The sequence below is a fragment of the Podarcis melisellensis genome (genome assembly GCF_964234715.1).
Source record: "Podarcis melisellensis genome assembly, chromosome: 2".
NCBI lineage: Eukaryota > Metazoa > Chordata > Lepidosauria > Squamata > Lacertidae > Podarcis > Podarcis melisellensis.
Window position 1 is genome coordinate 30,823,829 of NC_138529.1, and position 16,688 is coordinate 30,840,516.

Sequence of the window (16,688 nt, forward strand, 5' to 3'; positions counted from 1 at the left end):
TCATCAGACTGGGTTGCCTCAGCTACTCTGTGCGGCTTGCAGCATACAGTGGTACCTTGGGTTAAGTAATTCATTCATTCCGGAGGTCCGCTCTTAACCTGAAACTGTTCTTAACCTGAAGCACCACTTTAGCTAGTGGGGCCTCCTGCTGCCGCTGTGCCACCGCTGCACGATTTCTGTTCTCATCCTGAGGTAAAGTTCTTAACCCGAGGTGCTATTTCTGGGTTAGCGGAGTCTCTAACCTGAAGTGTCTGTAACCTGAAGCGTCTGTAACCTGAGGAACCACTGTATATAGGTAAAGGTAAAGGGATCCCTGACTGTTAAGTCCAGTTGTGGCCGACTCTGGGGTTGCAGCGCTCATCTCGCTTTACTGTCCGAGGGAGCCAGCGTTTGTCTGCAGACAGCTTCCGGGTCATGTGGCCAGCATGACTAAGCTGCTTCTGGTGAACCAGAGCAGCGTACGGAAACGCCGTTTACCTTCCCGCCGGAGCAGTACCTATTTATCTACTTGCACTTTGACGTGCTTTCAAACTGCTAGGTTGGCAGGAGCAGGGACCAAACAATGGGAGCTCACCCTGTTGTGGGGATTCGAACTGCCGACCTTCTGATTGGCAAGCCCTAGGCTCAGTGGTTTAGACCACATCGCCACCCGTGTTCCTTCCAGCATATATAAAGCATAGTAAAACATTAAACTTTAAAAAGCTTTCCCATATAGGGCTGCTTTCAGATGTTATACTCCTTAACATCTGATGGGAGGGCATCCCACAGGGAGGGTGCCACTACTGAGAAGGCCATCAAGATCACCAGACCTACCTGGTTTCCATCTCCGGTCATCTTCTGTAACCATGTCCACTCCATTGATCAAATTTTCCCAAAACTCTTGCAAGTTTTCTGATTCTGGCAGCTTCCCTGCTATGCCTGCAACCACCACTTCCTCCATCTCTCAACTTGTCTCTAGACAGCAAGTGGAGAAAAGAAAAATCAGGCCTATGCAGCAATAATGAATCACGCAAGAAAATTACAATGCACTTGTTAAAAAAAACAAATATATAATTACCAGGGAAACACCGGGCAAATGAATTTCATATACTTTTGAGCAGCAGATCAGATTCTTTTAAAGATATACCTGTAGAACAGACCACATGAGAGCTATTTTATGAGCAGATGTGGTCTTTTATATACCAGCGGGCTTGGAGATCCTGGATGCAAGTGCTGAACTCTAAGTCCCAATCAGTCCAAACAAAATTCATAATTCTATCCAGTCTTATCTTGGTGTTTCCACATCATATCTTGTTCATATAATTTCTCTTTTTCCTTTACGATCTCTTCTGTTAGTCTCCTTAAGCCGATAGCCGTGATTCATAACATCAAATTCCATATCATGGGTGGAACCCAACGTAGTACTACGGCAAATTTTCTACCTGTACAATGATTTCTATCTGTGCAGCTGAACGTTCTCTCCCTTTCCTCCTCCCATGCACAGCCTAAATTTGTTCCATGAGGGCCCCCTCCCATGATTCTATATCAATATGTAGGTGGCACCACTTGGGGCATCTTGTAACACTTGGAAAAAGCCTTTCAACACCTTGGCCAAGAATCCACCCTGTCATGTCTATTACTTCCAGCAATAGTACTGTAACAGGGTCAAACATATTGCAGTGGCTTCCATCCTAGCCAGTGCTCCGTCCCTCCTCCTGAGGGACTGTCCTTTTTAAATAATTTTATTAATTTTAGTCCATTGTAGTCAGATAACTGCAAATTTAGCAATGTAGCAAAGGGGCACACACCTGGCTGTATGTGAATTTTGTGCTACTAGTGATGAATTGACCGAGATATTATTGGGCAGCAAGTGATTTTTGCTTTAGTGTGTTGTGGGATTAATATTACTACTGACCACGTCACCTGCTGAATAATGGATATATATACTGAATAGAGCTAGTCACGCACTGAGCAGTAACATCATTATGTTTAGGTGCCTATTGAAGGCATGTTTATTCAAGAAGGCTTGCCCCGATGGGTGACCCAATAACTCATGGAATACCGATTGCATACTTGCAGATATGGTTTTGTTGTTTTCTAGCATTTGTAAGATGTTGTTTTATCGGATGGGCTCTAACTAAAATGAGTTCTGTCAAAAGAAGCCCACACAAGAACATCTGCTTGCACAATGGGGTTCCCCCTCTCTTCCACCACATGTGCCCCCCCCAAAAAATTGGGGGGAGTCAGGAGAACCCCCAAAACAGCATGCAGGGGGAGGAAAGGAGAGATTGCTCCATCTGAGAAGACAAAATGCTTGCCCTGGTGGAACAATTGTCAGAGTGCAATTGTTGAAGTGCTCCTGATGTTTTAAGAGCTTTTAAGAAATGATTTCAGAAACTGGGCACTGTGTTTTATCATCTCGTACACTGCTTTGATGAACTCTAGCCATGAATCAGTTTGTAATTTCCCCCCCAGTTGTTGTCAGCAAATAAAACAAAGCAGGTTGACAATCCAGATAATAAAATTCAACATAACATTTCAGTGATCTATGACATACCTAAAAGTATGGAGGGAAAATATTTGCTTTTAAATAGTGAGGTAGCATATTTTAGTATATAATAACATAGTTTATATTTAGTTCTGAATGCTATGGAACCAGTCCAAAACACTTTTTTTGGGGGGGGAACAAGCTTGACAATAAATCCTTCAGCTATAAAACTATACCTTCAATCTCTCTGAGCAAGTTTAACTCATTTAAAGCTATTGTTGCTACTCTTCACCAGTCTGTAGGTAGGACTTCCTAGAAGAGATCATCAGAGATAAAAAGGCAAAACTAACTGTTGGAGTCAAAGCTAACTGATAAAGAAGCAGAAGAGGTGCAGACAGATTCCTTGGCTTCCTTTCCTTGCTTGTAGTGATTCAGAGCACAGATTTGCTCTGGAGTGCAGAGCTGAGCTTAGAGCTAAAGGCGGGAAGTAGAGTGAAGCAATGTGAGAGTGAAGAGACTGAGCCTTTCTAGGTCTTACGCCATTCTATGGGTACCACCAAATGTCCTTTTTATTGTGCTTACAGTATATGATTTGCGCTGATGATGGTATTGAGGTGGTTACACACAATCCCACTTTCAATAATGCTTATGCTTGCTAAAGTTCTAGGGTGATCATACCACTTCGTTTCCAATGACTGTATGTCCTGTAGCTTTCAGCTGAAATCCTGTCATACCACAAATATTCTGAGCACTTTTTTTTTTGGTCCCTCTTTTGTTGTTATAGTGCAAGAATGCCCCTCCAGATGAAAACAGTGCAGTAAAATATGTAAGAATGCCTTTTCAAGATAAGCTCATTTAAGGGCAAATGGAAGATCAATGGAAATGCATAAGTGGAGACTATAATTCCTGATCATAGCCAGTAAGCTGCAAGCCTGTTCCTTAATTTTAATGGAAGAGGACTGCAGTCTTCAATAATTATCAGTAACAATTATATTCTTTCATTCATCTATCAGGAAACTCCTTTCCCTTTCCTATGTAGGAAAGCATTCAATTCATACAATAGCATCTAAATACAGTCATACCTCGGGTTACGAACGCTGCAAGTTGTGAGTTTTCAGGATGCAGACCGCACCGAACCCGGAAGTACTAGAATGGGTTACTTCTTGGGCTCGGCGCTCGCGCATGCGCAGAAACACAAAATGATGTCACGCGCGTGCGCAGAAGTGCCGAATTGCGTCATGCGTGTGCGCAGATGTGGCGTTGCGGGTTGTGAACATGCCTCCTGCACTGATCACATTCACAGCCTGAGGTATGACTACAGCAATTTAGCCTTATTTCTGTGCTGGCTTGTCTTGTTTGGGACATTCAAATGGACATCCATCATGCCAGTAGCACAGCAGGGTCACTGACCAGCCCCATGAGAAGGTGACTCACGCCTACACTGAAGGATGTTCAGAGAGCTCCTTCATATGAGGGGATTCCGATTGGTCCAGTGATGCCCCCTCACACATGAAAGAGCTTTACATGCATATGTTGGCACACACAGATTCCCAAGCTCGCCAAGGACACAGCTGGTGCGTGTGGGGGCTATCTCATACTGCCCTACATCCCCCCCTCCCTCACACTCCTTGTTGTTTAGTGGCATCAATTACACCTTGAATGACCAAAGATTGATTGTTCAGTCACAGGTGTCAACTGTTCTTCTGTAAGATAGTGGGTGGAATTCAACATGGTGCACTTCCAGATTTCCCCCGTTCCCTCTGAATTTGGGGAGCAGGGAGTTCCCTGACACACTCCAGAGACCATTTTTGGGATGTGGGGCACATGAGGGAAGGAGAGGGGGGAAGAAATGGAAGTCCTTGCACAAAGCTAATGGTGTTGGTTAGGTTGATCCTACATTATATCTCACCTTTCCTCTAAGGTGTTCGAAGTGCATACACGGTTCTTCTCCATTTTGCCCTCACAAGAACCTTGTGAGTTGGGGCAACTCACTACCTCTCAGCTTAGCCTTTTTCATGGGGTTCATTTGGAGGCAAATGAGGAGAAAAAACATGTACACCACCTTGAGCTCCTTAGAGAAAAGGGTGGGATATAAATCCAATAAATAAATAGTCCAGGGGTAGGGTGAGTCCTGTGACTTCCAGATACTGTTGGAGCTACAACTCTACAATTCTATGAGTCTATGGGTTCTCATCAGGCTTGGCTGGCATAGCCAGTAGTGGGGACTTGGACTGTGAAGATCCAAATTCAAATCTGCACTCAAACATGAAGCTCACCTTGGGCCAGTCACTGTCTCTCAGGCTAACAAACCTGACAGGGTTGCATGAGGATAAAATGGGTGGAGAACCATGCATGCTTCCTTGAGCTCCTTGGAGAAAAGGTGGGGGAGATATATATATAGAGAGAGTGAGTAAATCTTCCTAGGTATTCTTCTCTGGTGTCCACAAGACACTTAAAAGTCATTCAGACAGCAGAACAGAGCAATAATGAAGAGCTCCCTGTTGTACAATATAAAATTTAAAGACAGCATGAGGGTACATTATTTAATGGAAGTGCTATCATCCTAATTTAAAGCAGCAAGCAATTCTACTCCCAATAAACTCCTAATCATTTTCTAACCCAGATGTACCATTGATCATCTGCACATCCCATTCTTCTGGTCGTGCCTTTGAAAGCCTAGCCATTTATTTTCACATCCTATGCTCCAAACAACTGGGTCATTTCGAAAATCTGATCTAGTGATCCTGATAATGATCATGGGTAGGCAAACTAAGGCCCGGGGGCCGGATCCAGCCCAATCGCCTTCTAAATCCGGCCCGCAGACGGTCCAGGAATCAGCGTGTTTTTACATGAGTAGAATATGTCCTTTTATTTAAAATGCATCTCTGGGTTATTTGTGAGGCATAGGAATTCGTTCATTCCCCCCCCCCAAAAAAAATATAGTCCGGCCCCCCACAAGGTCTGAGGAACAGTGGTTTGCTGACCCCTGCTCTTGATGTTGTAGGAATACAGCTGTATTCAGCCCCAGGCAGCAGGGCCAATAAGTTGTCGTTCAGCAACATCTGAAGGGCACAGTACTAACTCCCTCTATAAAGTGAATGATTTGCCTCTGAGGGAAGGAACGTTTCTGTGCTTTGGATCATATGTATCAGAATAAAGCTGAGAAATACTGATCTGCTCAGAATATATGAACTGAGATGGCCAAAGTGAAGAGATATTACAAAGATAAAGCAGAAATATTTCTATCAACCTCAGTGATGCAATGAAAGACAAGGCAGAGGGAGAGTGGGATGCTAACTACGGTAATTAAACTCAAAAACACAGGCTGAAGACCAGATTATTATTTTTTTCAGAGAGCTGAAAGTGCTATGAAGTAGGCATTGTACAACCATTTCACTGTCAGGTCTGGAAAGTGGGTTTGCTAGGTGCTTTTAGTGTTTCAGGACCAGACCCCATTGCATGCTCAGTCACATGTAGTTTCACACTCATAAAAACTACTGTCCTGCCTTTCAAAAATGGTTCCTTTCTGGTTTTCTGCTTGCAACCTATTCTATCATCAATCTAATTTTACAGAGTTGCTTAAAATTATCAATCCAGCATCAGGTTTATTCACAGTGTGAACGTGAGTATCTGTCCCGTTGTAATTGCAGTCTAATTATATCAGAATGGTGGAAAGAGAGAATATGAAGATTCAGGGTGGAGCAGAGGCCAGGTACGAAATGTGAGTTTGAAGCAAGGGCAGCTCTATCATTAGGTGAAATGATGTTGTCGTCTCGTGCAGCAGATGAGAAATAGCACTTGGCCACCACTTTCTTCATCCATTTCTTCCCTGTGTCTTCTTGGCCTAGTTTTACTTGCTGGTGAATGGCTCACAGATGTCTGCCATAGACTACTGCGGTGCTGCTGCTGCAGCTGCTGCCCAGTGCCACTTCTTCAGATAGTGTGTGGCAAGCTACACATGCTCTGTGGAGTCTGTCTTTGTTAGCCTGGCAACCCTTCAGCTTACTTTTCTGCTCTTCTCCAAAATGGGAAGGCGGGAGAAGAATAGCTTGTCTATCTGCTCATGGGCCAACTGTCCAGGCAAACAATTGGCTGATGGGGGTCCAGCAACACAGCAAGGCACATCACATGCTGCATTGTGTCATGGGTGCTGCAGTGGGTACAGCAGAAACCACCCATCACTCAGGCTTGGGGAGAGAAGAGTAGAGACGGCAGAGAACACCAGTCACCCAGGCATCCTCTGAGCCAAAACACTGCCATCTGAGCCAAGTAACCAGTCAAGGGGCAGGGTAGGACTTGGCAAGAGTGTTGGAGGCAGATGTTGGGTACACAGTGCCTGTGATGTTGTCTGGGATGAGATGAGGGGCATTTTAGTTTGGGGGGGGAAGCATGAATAAGGGCATTACAGAGGTGCATAAAATTATGCACGGTGTTAAGAAAGTGGATAGAGAGAAGTTTTCCTCCCTCTATCATAACGCTAAACCAGAGATTATCCAATGAACTTGCACATTGGTGTTTTCGGGACGGACAAAGGGAAGCTCTTTTTCACACACAGTGCAAAATGTTCCTTGGGAAAAGGGATTGTGAAACCACTCTAGGAATTGTGAGGGACACAGAGGTCTCCCAACAACTCTCAGCACCCTTCACAAACTACAGCTCCCAGGATTCTCTGGGAGAATATGACTATTTGAAGTAGCATCATGGTGCCTTAAATTTATAGTGTGACTGTGGCCTAGGGCACAGACCAGAGGATGGGCAGTTAATTTACAGCATTTGCTCAACCACACATATGCTTAAGTGAGTACAAATAAGTATTACAGTAATTACCGGTATGTTGCTTCTGAGGGCAGGTTTACATAAGCAGTCCACAGCAACCCCAGGTATGCATTAAGATGGATAACAGAATATAGGTGAGAAGCAGTTCTCATGGTCATAGCAGCACTTTATGACTGGAGGCATAATGATCAACTATCCATCCTAGCTTGGTTCATATTTTACATTTGCCAAAGTGAGCATGCATTCAATGAGCGTTTGAGAACTCTTCATGAACAGAGGAAAGCGTCTATGAAGTAGTCCTCAGCATTTTCTCCCATAGTGTTCCTTTGTGACTGGCCTTTCTGCCGAATTTCACTTCTTCTTTTCCTATTGACTTTGTCAATAAGTTTAAATGATCGCTGTTATGCAAAAGGACCTTGCAACACACCTAGACAGCCTTTGGACTATTTCTGCATGCGTTGAGATTTCTGTAATATCTAGTGCAGTATTACACAGAGCTCTCTCCAATACGGATTTCTGCATTTTCTGATCTGAAATCATCCAAAGGAGGCCACACCATTGCAAGAGGGTACCTTATTTACACAGTATTTGTGCAGCCTTGTGGCACTGTGCTAACTCATTTATCACCCATAATAACCAGTCATTCTCACTGGCATTATGCACTAGTACCTACTTGTTTCATCACAGCACTTTGAGTACATTCATCGCACATTAACTACGCACTTACTCTTTTCTTGTGATTGTCCTGCAAAAGGCCATTTTAAGTGCATTTCAACAGGTTGCTTGTAATTCATTAAGTATCTCCCCCTCCCATTGTTTCTTTTCTTAACTGGAGGATATTTTAAAGAAGTGTACTGAAATTCATTTCAAGACTGTGGCTGTGTTTTGACATCATTTCAAGACTGTGGCTGTGTTTTGACGTCACTATAAACCATGGTTTATTATGTTGTGAGTGAGCCTAACCTCCCCTGAGCTTTCGGGCTCCCTTCTCCAGCACTGCTGTGAGGGGAATTTCAGATATGTTCACTTTCACTTAATCAGTATTTAGCCCATTTTCATTTAGCTAGTTTCATAAACTATGGCTTGAAGGAGGTTGTTTCAAACAAATCATTGTTAAAATTAACCATAGTTTGTCGGGATTAGGCAATGCAACAAGTTGTGGTTAAACAAAAATGCAAGCAAATGTTTCCAGTCATCTCCTGGTGGTTGCACTGGGGACAGGGGAAACCTCCTGAGTCCAGGGGAAGAGTGTAGGACATTGTGGTCCTAAGAAACCATGATTCATCTTTATTATGATATCTGAACACAGCCACACACTGTCCTTTTCAAATTACTCCCTCTGAGAAGGGACATAATGAAGGTATGGATTTTTAAACCAAAGGACTTTAAATAATTAAAGATGACACACTTCTATGTGTACATTTTGAACCACTTTGTTGTAAGCATGTTCACTTCGGAGGCATGGAAAAATTATGTGCTTATTTTGTAGTGTCACATCAGTGATTCCTCCTAACTTCGTTTTTATTATAGGGACTAACCAGCTGAGTGTTGTCTTTGGTGGCCAATCCCTTTATGCTGACCTGTGACCATGCAGGGTGGCCAGGTGAAGAAGAGGTCAGGGCTCCTGCACCTCTGATAGTTGCATCAGAGGGAGAGTTTCAGCAGGTGTAACTTGTCATGCAGTGTATACATGCCAATATCCTCTCTTCTACAGAGCTTCGCACTGTTCTCTTTTATATGCAGCCTCCAGTGACCATGAATGCACTCACAAAACCCACTTCCTCCTACCCATAAGTCTCCAGTTAAATTAAAATGCTTGAATGTATAGTGTGATCCTAGCTATGTTAACTCAGAAGGAAGTCCCAATGATTTCAGCTGGTTTCACTTGTTCACAGCCAATGCTCTAATCCAGGGTTTCCCAAATTTAGGCCTCCAACTGTTTTTGGACTAAAAATCCCATCATCCTTGACCACTGGTCCTGCTAGCTAGGGATGATGGGAGTTGGAGTCCAAAAACCACTGGAGACCCAAGTTTGGGAAACCCTGCTCTAATCCTAAACATATTTCTTAGAGTAAACTCAAAGGGACATGCTCCTGAGTTACCATGCATAGGATTGGGCTGGTACAGTGTAATTCTGTGCTCAAGATTCTTGCTTGCACAAAAGTAAATTCCATTGTGTGAAATGGGGCTTATTCAATCATCGTGTTTAGGATTGTGGCCTGATTTTTCATTCTGGTACCACAAATTCCTGGGCTAGCACATAAATACTTGGGACAGGCCATAGCAATAGTTCCTCTAGCTTAGTTTAACAAAAGGGGGGGTGCATTTGGCCCTAAATGTGAACTTTAAGCAAACATAAATGAAATGAAATGTAAAGAATTAAATAAATAAAACCAATACAACAATCATTTACCCTAACACAGCAAGCAGATCCATCAGGATCAGTGCACCAGTCTCACAGAAGTCAACGACAGTTCTACCATTTTACTTTTAAGGTAAGGTCAACCTTGACTGAATTGCTTGTAAATTGAGAGATTAAGTTCTTTGCCTCAATTTGTTTCAGTGGGAGAAAGGGAACTTTTGTCACCAATGCAAGTTGCAGTACTTCTCAGTTCCTAGAGACATTAAATAAATGTTCATTGTTTTTTAGATTCTTCTAAGGGCAGTTGAAGAGGAGACAAAAGTTAAACACAGTGACAAACTTAGAGATTGAAGGAAGATGTATCCAGAACCCCGGAGAGATTAGAAAGTGTTTCCAGAGATATTTCAAAAAATTATACACTCAAGGGCCACAAGATGAAGTAGCGATTAAACAATTTTTAAAGACAAATGGACTGGCAAAGTTGTCAGAAGAAAATAGATCAATTCTGAATGGCAAAATAACACGACAAGAGATTGAGCAGGCCATCCAAAACATGAAACAGGGCAAATCACCAGGACCAGATGGGCTGACCTCCAAGTACTATAAGACATTGAAAGACTATTTGATACAACCACTGATGGAGGTCAGCAATGAAATTTTAGAGGGGAAGAAGGCGCCAGAATCGTGGAAAGAAGCTTTCATCACATTGATACCAAAATCGGAAACTGAAAAGACACAGCTTAAGAACTACCGTCCCATCTCCCTTTTAAATGTGGATTACAAAATATTTGCAGACGTTTTGGCAAGTAGATTCAAGAGGGTTTTAAACAAAGTAATCCATAAAGACCAGGCAGGCTTTCTCCCAGGTAGACATATGTCTGCCAATACAAGGAACATTATAGATATATTGGAGCTTTTACAAACAGACATAAATACTAAAGCTGTTTTAATTTTTATAGACGCGGAGAAGGCCTTTGATAACATATCCTGGAAGTTTATGAAAGGGAATTTAAAAGAAATGGGAGTGGGCCGGGGGTTTGAGAATGGGATTGATGCAATATACTCAGAACAAAAGGCTAAACTGATAGTTAACAATGTGGTTACAGAAGAGTTTAAAATTGAAAAAGGAACACGACAAGGCTGTCCGATTTCCCCGTTATTATTTATCTCGGTCCTGGAGGTGCTCTTGAACACGATTAGAGGGGACAGGTTGGTGGAAGGGATACAGGTCGGAGCGAAACAATACAAACTTAAAGCGTTTGCAGATGACTTAGTTCTGACATTACAGGAGCCAGAATCTAGTACGAAAAGAGTACTACAACTAATCCAAGATTTTGGTCGGGTGGCGGGATTTAAACTAAATAAGCAAAAAACCAAGGTGTTGGGAAAAAACTTGACAGATATTGAGTCGGAACGGTTTCAGAGAGAGACAGAGTTAACTGTGGTTAAGAAAGTTAAATACCTAGGGGTAAACATAACAGCAAAGAATTTGAGTCTGTTTAAAGATAATTATGAAAAATGTTGGTCTGAAATTAAGAGAGACTTGGATAGCTGGTCAAAATTGAAACTTTCATTGTTAGGTCGAATAGCTGCTATTAAGATGAATGTATTGCCAAAAATGTTATTTTTGTTTCAGACATTGCAGATTGTAGATAAAACGGAGTGCTTCCGGAAGTGGCAGAAAGATATCTCCAAATTTGTCTGGCAGGGCAAAAAGCCCAGAATTAAGTTTAAGATATTAACGGACGCAAAAGAAAGAGGGGGCTTTGCCCTGCCAGACTTAAAGTTGTATTATGAAGCCGCAGCTTTCTGCTGGCTAAAAGACTGGCTACTTCTGGAGGACACGGATGTGCTGGATTTGGAAGGTTTTAACAATGCATTTGGATGGCATGCATATTTATGGTACGACAAGGTTAAGATCAACAAGGTTTTTAAGAACCATATTGTCAGAAAAGCAATATTTAATGTCTGGACAAGATACAAAGACTTATTAGAAAACAAAACACCGAGGTGGCTGTCACCTTTGGAGGCTAAGGCCCGAAAAAGACCCAATATGGAGGCCAATTGGCCAAAATATTGGGAAATACTAGAAAGGGATGGAGACAATTGGAAACTGCAGAGTTTAGAGAAAATGAAAGATAAAGTGCGAGACTGGTTACACTATGCTCAGCTTAAGGAAGTGTTTAAGATTGATAAAAAGTTAGGATTCCAGGTGGAGAAATCGAAACTGGAGACAGAACTGCTAGAACCTAAGACCAAGGTACTTTCAAAAATGTATAACTTGCTGCTGAAATGGAACACACAAGACGAATTGGTTAAATCGGCTATGATAAAGTGGGCCCAGGATATTGGGCACAACATTATGTTTGAGGACTGGGAAAGGTTATGGACCACCGGGCTGAACTTCACAGCATGTAATGCTCTGAAGGAAAATGTAATGAAAATGATATATAGATGGTACATGACCCCAGTGAAATTGGCTAAAATATACCATTCGTCTGATAACAAATGTTGGAAATGTAAGGAAAATGAAGGAACATTCTTTCACCTCTGGTGGACCTGCCCTAAAGTGAAGGCCTTTTGGGAAATGATATACAATGAGTTAAAAAAGGTATTTAAGTATACCTTCACCAAGAAACCAGAGGCCTTCCTTCTGGGCATGGTCGGCCAGAACGTGTTAAAGAAGGACAGAACATTTTTTATGTACGCTACAACGGCGGCAAGGATACTTATTGCTAAGAGCTGGAAAACCCAAGATCTACCAACACTGGAAGAATGGCAGATGCAGCTGATGGACTATATGCAACTGGCTGAGATGACTGGCAGAATCCGCGACCTGGGAGAGGAGAGGGTTGAAGAAGACTGGAAGAAATTTAAGATCTATTTACAAAAGTACTGTAATTTGGTTGAATCCTAACAAGGAAGCCAGAGCAGAAATAACTGTCTACCATTAAATTATAATTTTTTATTTGAGTTTAACCTAAATATTGTAATTAAGAGCATAAACAAGATGATAATTTGCTTGGAAAAATTCGTTTTTAATGATGAAAGTGGAAGCGGGAGACGTGAGGGAGTCCGCAATAGAATGAAAGGATGTTATGAAACCTATTCTGTTTGTTAATCTGTAAAAAATCTTAATAAAAATTTTTATAAAAAAAAAAAAAATAGATTCTTCTAAGCAAGGTTGAGAACGTATGACAAAAAGGGAAATATTCCGACTTCCTTGGTTTGGAATCTTACTTCAGACACTTAGGACAACAGTTTTGAGTATAAGCACACAAAAAACACAGACAAGGACAACTTTGCCACAGAGCTGGGTTAGCAAAGGGGGGCGTGGTACCAGTTACCCTCTATGATTTAAAATATCTAGTAAGATAAATTGCTGTACGACACTTTTTGTCTTTAAATTCTCCATGTTGCATGACTATGGTACCGTATAAAGTAATTTAAAAAACAGAGAAATAAGAGAACTACCTTATTTTACCTGTTTTTATGCAAGTCTGAATAAAATTAACTGGCTGTAATACAAATAGCTCAAAATGCATTACAACTGCATCCCTTAGCTCTGAGATGGACAGAGTAAGGCTGTAGGATCATACTGCCAAGCTGAGGAATATGAATACAAGGTTACATTACGAGAACAATAGAATAATCTCAGGCTCTGTGAATGTCCTGAAACAAAGAGAAAATCCTTCCCAATGCTGAGCAGAAATTGCTGACTTTTATTAGCTACCTGAGAAGAAGTGAAAGACTTGGGTTGCAAGTGACGAAGTAGAAACTATCTGGTGTCCTCATTTCCTAATGTCACAATAGAGACAGCAGAGAATATCTACTGCATGTCTTATACCTTTCAAACTCTCCTTCTCTGTGCTTCTGCATATTAAAGGTAAGAGCTGGAAATTAAGGGGGGAGAGAACCCCCCTTTTTTTACCTAGATCTGCTGAAATAATGGGCTTCAGTGTGCCAGTGTAACTGTCTTCCTTGCCTGGTATCAAAATGGCTGGATGCAGAACACTTACAATGCAGCAAGGCTTAGCCTCCATCTCCCTTATTGCCAAACACTCCTCCCCCTTTTTATTCCATAACCTCAATACCAGGGGGAAAACCACACCTCAAATCAACTTCACTGCTACCACATTACATCACAAAATTTCAAAGGCAGCAATTTACCTCTGCAATTTTATTCTGCCGTTAATTAAAAAATAATAAAATTAAATTTAAAAAACACACACTGTTGTTGTTTTAATCTCAAGAGCCACAGCTTTTGTTCGTTCCCCACAGAGCTGGCTATCAAAATGGAGAACAAAAACCTGATTTAGCATCGGAAGCTTCTCCGGTGCTACTTCTGAAAGATGTTGCGCTCAAGCCGCAGAGCCACCCGATCCCACCCGCCTGCGCCTCCAAGGCCTCCTCCGGGTCCGAGCTGATTTCACTTGGGAAGGCTCATCCAACACCTGAAAATGGATGTCGCCTTCCGATTTCGAAGACGGGCCCGGACGACCTATTCAAAACAGACGTATTTCAGTCTGCCTAGATTTGCACAACCCTATTTGCATAAGGAGGGTGGGAAAATGAAAACGCATTTAGAGATCTGGTGCCGCCAAGGCCGGTTCCCCTCCCCCACGCCGGGAGAGGAGGAGGAGGAGGAGGAGAAGGAAGAGATCATGGCTGCTTCCAAAGGGGCCAAACCAGCCCCAGCGGGAAAAGGCACCGAGGGCATCCACAGGGCCCCCATCAAGCCGAGGACAGCCCTAGAGGCGCCCCGGCGCCCCAAAGTGCGCAGCAGCTCTAGCCGGCTGCTCCGTTTCATTCATACAAGCGCCATCCGGAGAGGAGGAGGGCTGCCTCTCCCTCCATCCCGGCAACCCGAGCCGGTTACCTGCTCAGGTCCTTGAGATCGGCAGCCACCGCTGGAAGGTGATCGGCGAAGGAGGCGCGATGAAAAGCCCCGCTGCTGCTGCTGCTGCTACTCTGCCGGCCGCCAAGTCCCTGGCCGCCAAGTCCCTCTCTCCCTCCTCGTCGGTGCCCGATGCGTAACTGAGGCTGCCCGCGCCGCCTAGCTGCGCTCCGCGTCCCTTTCTCACTGTCTCCCTCTAGCTCTCGGCGCTTATTTAAACAGCCACCACCTCCGGTGGCCACGCCACATGGGCTGACAGCTTTGCTCCTCGCCGCAGTCCAATGAGAGCTGGGGCTGGGCCTCCCGGCGCAGACCCTGGGGCGATGCCAGCCCCCTGGCTCACGGCAGCCTCTCGCCATCGCCGCGCGGAGGAGGAAGCAGCGAGCCAAAGAGCAGCGCCAGCCGAGCACGCGCTGCCCCATACTCAGCCCGCCTGGCCAAAAGCGCAACGGTGCCTGGCAGGAACTGGGCCAGCCGGCCGGCCTGCCTGCCCCGCGCGGTGGCGCATCACATGCCCGGGGGAAGCCTCTCCGCACGCACCGGCGTGACCCAGCCTGCCCTCGACCTGCGGGATCGCCCCGTCTGTACCTTATTTTCGAGTTTCGTAGGGATTCCCCCCACGGAACTGAATCCTCGGGGGGGGGGGTCAAGCCTGGATAGCCCAGTCGCTTAGAGCCTGGCGGTGCTGATAACGCGCAAGTTGCGGGTTCAAGCTGCGCTGCAGAGGGTTGGACTAGATGATCCTTAGGACCCTCTGCGATTGTGTGGGAGCCATTCCTAGACCCCGATTTATCAACCCACCCACCCACCCCGTCGAGGGCGGGGGGGGGGAAAGTTAACTAGTCTGGGCCTGGGATGTGTGAAGGGCCCTGCGCGTGTCCCTGCTTCGCGGTGGGCTCTGCAGCGCCACCCACAGGCACTTCTGCCCCAGAGGATGCGCTTCCTCTGCTCGGCCAGCCCTCTAGGGGAAGTTGGCGCCTCCAACCTTGCGGCGCTGCCTCTTTTTTCAGCGTCTGGGAAGTAAATTGAAACAAATCAGCCCGCCTCTCTCGGGGGAGCAGATGGGCCGAGGTGCTTGGTGTGCGCTGATGCGCTACTGAAAATACTCGACGTGAAGGAGATTTGGCTTTCTGGGAGAAAAGTGCACTTAATTCCCCCCGCACACACCGCCTTGTTGTTGTTGTTGTTATTGGTGTAACCTCGTAGCACCCCCCCCCCGCTATTGATGCGCAAGGGGAATAATTAATTAGGCTGATCTCTCCCTGGCTTTGCCGAGCGCGCGGGGCCTAGAGGGGAAAAAGGAAGCAACTGGTGTCCCTGGGAGCTCACGGCGGCGCGCTGCTTGCCTCGTTACACTCTGACCGACTTCTTCCCCGTCCCCTCCCGACAGAACCCGGCAAATGCAATGTACAAAAGAGAACCACACTTTCTTTAGGGGCCTAAAGTCATTGATTGGAGGTGTCCAATCAGGGGGCAGGGGGATGTAGGAGTGTACGTTGCCTGGCCAATCTGAGAGGCTGTGTGGGTGTTGCTAGGAGATAGGGTGATGTGGTGACTGTATTGAAGGGGATGGCTCTGTTTAGGAAATGAAGCTGATGGTGATGCAAGAAAGCGCCTGTGAATTGTGGCTTATTTCAGGTCATTCACCTCAGAAGAGTGCGAGCTTCCTCGGTTACTACAGTTCAGCCTTTAAAGCAGACTCTGGCTCTGTTAAATGGGCTCCCGGGATTATGTTCTCTCTACACGGGAGTATAGAGTCCCAGGCGACAGTTAACTAGCTTTCCTTACGGTTTGGGAACAAATAATGCTCTCCTCACGGAAGGCATCACGAGCTTTTCTTTGCCTCTCCGGATCTGGAGGGGAGAAAGGCTTCTCGCCTCAGTTTTGGGGTGGAGAACTTGTATGATCTTGTTCTGCTGGCGCTGAGGTCTATTGCTATCTGCTTTCCTTCGCCTCCTTCCCAGAAATGGAGGGAGTTCTGAACTTCACTCCACACTGATCCACTCCCACTTGCTTCTCTGAAATGTAATACTCCCTTATAATGCAACACAATAAAGCAGCCACCCACATCCACCTACCCTTCTTGTAAATGCTTAATCTTAAAGTGACTTCTTAGGTTCTTAAGAAGAGGCCTGCTGTCTCTTCTCACAGTGGCCTAGCAGAGGCCTATGGGAAGCACAGAACCA

The 16,688-nt window shown here is 44.6% G+C and overlaps 1 protein-coding gene across 1 annotated transcript in view; it reads right to left on the minus strand.

Moving 5' to 3' along the window:
* The window catches only part of FASN (fatty acid synthase), a 61,973-nt gene extending 47,277 nt beyond the window's left edge, over positions 1-14,696 (minus strand). Inside the window, exons 1-2 of the mRNA XM_081899489.1 lie at positions 14,485-14,696; positions 814-954 (exon numbers count right to left, since the gene is read on the minus strand). Coding sequence (XP_081755615.1) covers positions 814-940 — 127 coding nt within the window. The 5' untranslated portion in view covers positions 941-954; positions 14,485-14,696. The remainder of the gene's footprint in view (positions 1-813; positions 955-14,484) is intronic.
* Between the last annotated feature and the right edge of the window lie 1,992 nt (positions 14,697-16,688).